We start from the raw sequence: 8,755 nt of genomic DNA on the forward strand, positions 1-8,755 counted from the left end.
ATAATAATGTTGGGGTAACATTTTCAAACTTGTTAGAAAATGACACTTTACAAAATGGTTAAGAAATGCTATGATTTAACACTGTACCAAAATAACACTTGTATATAGGTGGTACCAATGCTCCTATAGTTCTATACAATGCTCCGATTGAGATTTTGGAACTCCTATATACAGCATTTAACTCGTTATACGATGTTTAAGACTTAACAGTTGCGACTTACAGTGGTTTTCCTCCATGATGCTGTATGGGCATTTCTGGTTTCCTCCATGATGCTGCATGGGCATGTCCAGTTTCCTCCATGAGGCTGCACGGGCATGTCCGGTTTCCTCCATGATGCTGCATGGGCCTTGTCCGGTTTTCCCCCTCCATGAGCCTAACGGCCACAATCTAACAGAACTATTCTTGAGTAGGCCTGTGTGATGTGAAACAGTATAATTAACAATAAATCAACGTGTATCAAATACACGGCATATGCCTCGAGGTCAGTGATTTACTCGGGTCACTCGAGTTTCTTCCACCCATTAACCTGAGTTATAAGTGTGACATTTTTAGATTCCGTGGGGGCATCCGTGGCAGAGTTGTTAGCGGGTTAGCAGAGCACAATGACTTAGGACCCATGCAGTGCAGACGCTGGGAGTCCAGCTTATACGTCCTTACAGCGCATGCGCCGGTGTCTACGCTTGCTTCATAGATCGCTGCCACCACTAACAATTTTTGTACAGAATCTTGAACAATTATTCTTTATACAATTAATTTACAGATAGAGGGAAAGAAAAAAGAAACATCTTAAATGATTTGTAATTATTAAGAACAAAAATATTAACAAATCAGAAACAGAACCATTAGTCCATCAAATGCTCGAATAGACCGTCGTACAAACCACACATTTGCGCATGCGTTTCCAGATGTATCCTCCGAATGGAAAGTTAACAACCGGAGACGTCTGGGTTGTTTTTTTTTTATTAGCCATGTATAAACTCTATTCGTATTTACTTTCATGTGCACTTTCATTTCCCCACTTTGTCTCATTTTGTACTTTAATACAACTTGTGAAAAAATATTTTCCCCGACCAATATTCATTCATGAACAGAAAATGTTCGTAATTTAGCGAAGTACATGTTGTTTTTTGGGATCTTGATTGCAATTGTTTTTGTGGTTGTTGTTGTTGTTGTTTTCTTTTTCTGCTTGCAGTTGCGTGTTATTCGTACGCCAACGAAGCCTCGTTACGGGCCGCCATGTTTAATGGTTACAGCGACTCCATCCGGCCTGTCCTCGACCAGAACGACTCGGTACAGGTGCACTTTACTCTGGAGCTTCTCAACGTGGAGTCACTGGTAACACGCACAATACACTGTAAAAACTGTCTTATCCTGGTGTTTAGAAGTGAACACAGTGTTTTTACAAACAAAGATGAAAACTAAAGCCTGATCAACGAAGTATGCGTGTCTGGAGCACATATACATGTAAACATGAAAAACGCATTTAAACTGTTCAAAATGTACACTGATAAACATTTCACTGGTTTCTTCATGGAGTTTATGAAGTCTACATACAGTCCAGTCACTTTGTTGCATGACTTTACAATAATTAAATGTGAAGTATTGTGATACAGGTTTCATTATAAAACAATGATGAAGTTCTTTTATTCAGTGTGTATGTAAAGAAAAACACTAATGAAATACATCTTTGAATGCCTTTTAATGTTTTTTACAGAAGCAAATTTATGTAACACAAAGACAATACGATTTCCAACACTATAAATATTAAATTTATAGCTCTGCGTTTTTATTCAATTAGGTTCATCTTAAGTTTTTCATTCTATACGTTAATTGGGTCATCCGTGGCTCAGTTGGTTAGCACGCTAGCGCATTGTAATGACTGGCCGCCGTCGTGTAAGTGAAATATTCTTGAGTACGGCGTAAAACACCAATCAAATAAATAAATAAATAAATAAATAAATAAATAAATAAATACGTTAATCTTAACTGGAAGGCCAAAAATACGTACTTAACTGTATTGCTTTACTTACAGGAGGTGAAAACACAGACACTGTCCTGTACCATTTGGCTTGTTGTTGTAAGTGACTTTAATTTCAAGCATGTAACTATTTTTATGTCCTAGGGTTTCGCAAATTTGGGCTGATAGTGAATGCGCAACTCTCTACTGATGAAGGGAGAAAAGCTCGGAGCTGCAAGATGTCTATAGTTTTGGCTTGATAGCACGTGTAAAGCTACTTGATCCGTAATACTTATAGATGTGTTCACCATGACTTATGATAAAAATAGATCTGCGGAAGAAATATATTTTTTCGAATGGCGTATACATGTATATTACTTAAAGAGTGTAACTGAGACGGACGCATGCTGGTATAATAATCTGGATCATTTTTCCTTTCCCGACGTCATAAGACGTGTCTACTGCGTTACGTAATCACTTTATGAGCGAAACGTCACAGAAACCGGGATACACCGCGGAAATGTAGAACACGCTAAACTGCTACACCTGTAACACGCATAACATAGAAGGTGGAGAAATCATAAACTCAGGGGGAAAACTGAAACAACATAACATTTGTGAGGGTTAAAGACTTATTCTAGTCAGCGCAATATTTTTCTTTGGTTTGTAGACTGACAAACACGGTTTTCCTTTAGTCATAAGTACCTTTCATTTTCAATGGTCTGTTGTCAGTTTTGCGTTTTCCAAGTATATATAAATATATATATATATCTATTTGTTTGAGCGGTGTACTCAATAAAATGTCATTTATACGACTTATGGTGCACATCTAGCATATGCTGTACGTCTAGCATATACTGCACGTCTAGAATATGCTGCACATCTAGCATATACTGCACGTCTAGCATATATTGCACAACTAGTATATACTGCACGTCTAGCATATACTGCATATCTAGCATATACTGCACGTCTAGCATATGCTGCACGCCTAGCATATACTGCACGTCTAGCATATGCTGCGCGTCTAGCATATATTGCACGTCTAGCATGTACTGTATATCTAGCACATACTACACGTCTAGCGTATACTGCACGTCTAGCATATACTGCACGTCTAGCATATACTGCACGTCTAGCATATATTGCACGTCTAGCATATACTGCATATCGAGGACATACCGCATATAAGGCACGTCTAGCATATGCTGCACGTCTAGGATATACTAGCATATACTGCACGTCTAGCATATGCCACACGTTTAGCATATACTGCATATCTAGCACATACTGCACGTCTAGCATATGCTGCACATCTAGCATATGCTGCACATCTAGCATATGCTGCACGTCTAGTATAAACTGCACGTCTATCATGTACTGCACGTTCAGCATGTATTGCACGTCTAGCATATGCTGCACGTCTAGCATATGCTGAAAATCTAGCATATGCTGCACGTCTAGCATGTCTTGCACGTCCAGTATATACTGCACGTCTAGCATATACTGCACATCTAGTATATACTGCACGTCTAGTATATGCTGAACGTCTAATATATACTTGGCCAATGGATGGATCCATTTTCATAACAAAAAGGCAATAGAATAAACCCGAGTATTTGAGTGTTTGAACCAGAATGGGACAAACGCTGTTTCATAAGCCGCGTTCACACGGTTAATTCGATGTGACGGTTTCATCAAATTATTTGAAATAACGTTGGTATGTATATCATCAACGATGCATTCGCTGGTACTCTTGCTGGTGCTTTTGTTCTTGGAATGAGTTTATAACTGATTTATGGTGTTTGTGTTCACATTTATTTACACAGTCACATTTTACATTCCAATACACTCCAACGTGACCGCCGATGTATACAAGTGTGAGTGGAGTTACTGGTTCGGCTTTGTTTTCGTATGTGTGAGCTTTTATGCTCTTATCTGTCTATCCAAAAAACCTGACCGTCATTGTTTAAGTGAAAGATTCTTTTGTAAGGAGTTAAAATCCATCTATACAAATAAATATTTTGTTATTTAATAAATAAATATTGTTATTTCTTTTTCTCTCACAGAAATGGATGGACGAGAAAATGAAGTGGGACCCGAGTGTGTATGACGGAGCAGACAAGTTTTTCGTTCACAGTGGTGACGATAACGATATCTGGAAGCCTGATCTGTCCGTGTCTAACACGTGTGTATATAACCATGGAAGAGCATGGATATAACTGCAGTCAACAAATAACCTGTTAACTTTGACAGAAGTCTGTTGTCTGAGTGAAGTAAGAAAGCATTTTGCTATTATAACATAATAGTCTACCGTATTCAACATATTTTCTCGTTAGCCTATTACAATCTTTATGTTGAATTTATAGATTATGATTTATTTATTTGATTGGAGTTTTACGCCTTACTCAAGAATATTTCACTTATACGACGGCGGCCAGCATTATGGTGGGAGGAAGCCGGGCAGAGCCCGGGGAAACCCACGACAATCCGCAGGTTGCTGACAGACCTTCCCACTTACGTCCGGAGAGGAAGCCAACATGAGCTGGACTCACAGCGACCGTATGGAATATGAGCCTTACATTTAACAGAATAAGCTGCTATATACTGGCACAGGCAGAACGGTCTGACACAGTAGCAGATTGCATTCTAGCTTCACTCAGACAACTGACTTTGGGTAAAATATAGCAGATTAAGTATTCTAAGGCCAACCTGCGGATTGTCGTGGGTTTTCTCCGGGCTCTGCCTGGTTTCCTCCCACAATAATGTTGACCGCCGTCGTATAAGTGAAACCCAGTCAAATAAATCAAATTTTTAGAGTAGGGTATCTGGCGGCCAAAACTATTAATTAATTGTTAACTAGAGACCACTGGATCAATTCCGTTTGTGTGAGTAGCAGCAGTCGTTTGACCGATTGCAAAATCTTATGTTCGTTAAAGACTACTCGTCTTACGCCAATACACGCGCATGATTTGCGTGAGACGTCGTGAATTTCGTCAGTAACTTGAAACCCACGATCATCCACAGGTTGCTGGAAGACTGAGTTGAATTAGCTCAATTTTAAAACTCAGATTTTTGAGTCAGTTGACCCAAACTTTCTCTCAGTATTACTTTGACTTAGCAGCAAAGATTTAAAAAAAAGAGCTTCAAAAACGTATCAGGTTTCTTGTCTTTGTCAGAATCGACACATTCGAGAGACTTGGCAGCAGTGACGTCCCCATTATCATCCAACACAACGGCCAGGTTACTATGGAAGCGGGAAAGGTCGTCAAAACGCACTGTGAGGTCGATATGACGTATTATCCCTTCGACTCACAGCAGTGCGAGATTATCATCGGTGCCTGGGTATACACGACGCACGAGGTCAACATGACAACGGAAGGCGTGAACGTCGACAATTACCGTCCGAACGGCGAGTGGGAGATTTCATCTATTCATGGCGAACGTCACGATATGACGTTCGACACCGAACCTCAGTCCGTCCTCTGGTACACGCTGAAGTTCAGACGACGTCGTCCGTTCTTCACGATGCATATCATTCTGCCTATGTTGTTTCTCAGTGTTCTCAACATCATTGTCTTCGTCCTTCCACCGGATGCCGGAGAGAAGATGTCCCTAGCCATCACGAACCTGCTGTCCTTCGCTGTTTTCCTCACCCTCTTCAGCGATCATATGCCCCACAGTTCCCGACATACTCCCATCATTAGTAAGTGAATGGTGATACTTAAAGTTTAAAATGCATTTAAATGTTAAACTTAACAGAAAATAGAAGAGTGATGGTGGAATGTGTTGTGTTATCCCAGCAGATTCTTCTGTTAAATATAACGCACATATTCTATGCAACTTTCTTAGATTATTTTATGAAGTTTCTATTAGACCAACAGCTTATTATGCTGAATATACATGACACGACATTGCCATAACAGAATACATTCGGGCATCACTCAGACAGCAGACTTTCTGTTCAAATAAACATATAAATTTTGAGTGAAGGAACTTCTTTAGTAATGTTAAATGTCCGTGATGTGAAACTAGCTTGTAATGTTTTGCTTGTGTTTTTTATTTTGAAAGAAATTCTGCTTTTAATGCAATTTTTCCGAAAATCTGTCTACTAAACCGTAGACTGGGGTAATTGTCCCTTTAACACTTCAAGTGTTGTGATCATAATGTGTCGATGACGCTATACATGGAAATGCACACACAGCAAGAAGCCTTACCTGTGATGTAGTGGGAAGCTGCCTTCATTTTCACTGCAATGTGGGGTGATTTAAATTCATCTCTTAATACAAGCATCGAGCTTTTATACTTGTACTGTTGTGCCGGGTGGCCGGCATCTCTCAAAATGGTGTAGGCCTAAGCCATTCCGCCCTACATCCAATTGTTAAGAGGAAACCGAGCAGAACCCGATGGTCGTGGGTTTCCCCTGGGCTCTGCCCGGTTTCCTCCCCCCACCCATAATGCTGGCCGCCGTCGTATATTTTTTTTCTTTTTTTTTTTTTTTGATTGGTGTTTTACGCCGTACCCAAGAATATTTCACTTATACGACGGCGGCCAGCATTATGGTGGGTGGAAACCGGGCAGAGCCCGGGGGAAACCCACGACCATCCGCAGGTTGCTGCCAGACCTTCCCACTTATGGCCGGAGAGGAAGCCAGCATGAGCTGGACTTGAACTCACAGCGACCGCATTGGTGAGAGGCTTCGGGGTCATTACGCTGCGCTAGCGCGCTAACCGACTGAGCCACGGAGGCCCCCCGCCGTCGTATAAGTGAAATATTCGTGAGTACGACATAAAACACTAATGGTTTCTTCACTATATTAGGTTCAGGTACTGTATATTTTATTTTTCAGGGGAGGCCTACGGATGATGCCAGAATAGTGTTAATAAAATAAAAACTAATCAAAATGTGCAAATTAAACTTTTCTTTATTTTGGTTTCAGGCGTGTATCTGGCCACAACATTCATCATCAGCGTGTTTTCCGTCGTGTTTGCCACACTTGTGCTGCGTCTGCACTTTCACGAGGGTCCAGTCCCACGCTACCTGAGAACGCTTTACTGCGGCTATTTATCAAAGATCCTGTGTTCACGAAACAGTTCGTGTCCGGCTTGCAATCATAAGGAACGTCACGTTCAAGAAGAAAAATGGGTTCCAGAAACTCCAACAGAAGACAGACGACCCGAGGCAAATTTGGCGTGGACAGTCGCGAAAGCTGACGAGAGTCCGTCGTCTGGTCAAACAAATCTCGCAGCCAGCGGACGACAGGCTATAGATCATGTGATCACGTGGAGAACGATTGCTCAGATCACAGATTGGATGGCGTTCTTGATGTTTCTCATGGCGACGCTGACAGTGGGCGCTATCGTTGTGATAAGACTAGTGACCGGAGAATGAAATAGCGCTTGACGTCAGTTGACCAATGGGAAGCTGACGTCTCTGATTTAGTTGCACGTCAAGAATCTTTTATTAAATTGACCAGTGCTATAATCAAGATGGCCTCATTACGTTATCACAATCCTTTGTACTTTATTATTGATAAGAATTCGACGCTCGAATTATTTGCTATCAAACTAAATGGGAGTGACCACAAAATGTACAGCCGTTCACAACTGGTGAAGAAATAGGAGGATAGTCTTATATTCTTGTGCATAATCTCGCATTTTCGTGAATAATCTCATATTTCCCCTAATAATCTCGTATTCTCGTCACTAATCTCGTATTCTCGTAACTAATTTCGTATTTTCCTGAACAGTCTAGTGTTCTCGTGAATAATCTTAAACTTAAACACTAACCTTGTATATAGAAAACTAGTAGTTTGTGTGATAAATTGTATTTGATAAGTGGGTTACCCCAATTTACTTCATATGGGAACGAAAGTTATGGTATTTAATCTTCTCTGGAAAATAACTACGCTATCTACATTGACATATCCGCCTGAAAGTAAGCCATGATTAATATCGATACTCACCGATCCATACTTAGTAGAAGTGTGATAATTGCACATTGTGACACATAACTTAAACTTGTTTAAGAGATCTTGGTTATTTAAGCTAATGTAGTAACAATAATATTTATCGTTTATATAAAGGGGAATATTCAACATGCCATTACTACTGTATTATAATGTTTTGTTTTTGTCCTTTATATAATGGGGGATATTCAACATTTCATCATTTATATCAAGGGGGATATTCAACATTTCATCATTTATATAAAGGGGGATATTCAACATTTCATCATTTATATCAAGGGGGATATTCAACATTTCATCATTTATATATAGGGTGATATTCAACATTTCATCATTTATATAAAGGGGGATATTCAACATTTCCTTACCGCGGTATAATAATGGTATTAATCATTTACACAACGGGGAATATTGGAGATTTTCTTCACAGAGAAAAGTGTGTGTACTGTAATTCTTCTAATTTTTGGGACATTTGGCCTGCTCCCTTTTGTCAATATACATGTAAATGTAACAGTCACGGACAATTTATCTTTTCTCTTCTGGTGAAACCATCTTATGAATAACATGAAGATATCTTCAGAAAACGTGAAGATATCTTCCCAGAAAAACTGTGCAAGAAAAGTAATTGTTTGCTTTCTGTGTTACGAATATCTGTACTAAAATTAGAAGAATAAGAGTATTCGGTTGTGATATCACATTACACTTCACGTTCTAATATCACGTGGCATTTCACATTGATATCACGTAACAATTGGCGCTGTACTTCTGGACATCGGTGTGTTGTTCTCCATGGCGCTGACTTTTTTCTTCACTAAAAAAAAAAAGCGTG

General features: G+C 39.8%; 1 protein-coding gene across 1 annotated transcript; it reads left to right on the forward strand.

Annotated features, from left to right (window-relative positions):
- Positions 1-1,209: 1,209 nt before the first annotated feature.
- LOC135464926 (neuronal acetylcholine receptor subunit alpha-7-like) lies at positions 1,210-8,041 on the forward strand. The gene is made up of 5 exons (XM_064742499.1): positions 1,210-1,336; positions 2,034-2,078; positions 4,028-4,146; positions 5,138-5,664; positions 6,898-8,041. Exons 1-5 carry the CDS (start codon positions 1,238-1,240, stop codon positions 7,347-7,349), a joined length of 1,242 nt encoding a protein of 413 aa, XP_064598569.1. The 5' UTR covers positions 1,210-1,237; the 3' UTR covers positions 7,350-8,041.
- Positions 8,042-8,755: the final 714 nt, after the last annotated feature.

Source organism: Liolophura sinensis, chromosome 4, assembly GCF_032854445.1.
Source record: "Liolophura sinensis isolate JHLJ2023 chromosome 4, CUHK_Ljap_v2, whole genome shotgun sequence".
Classification (NCBI taxonomy): domain Eukaryota; kingdom Metazoa; phylum Mollusca; class Polyplacophora; order Chitonida; family Chitonidae; genus Liolophura; species Liolophura sinensis.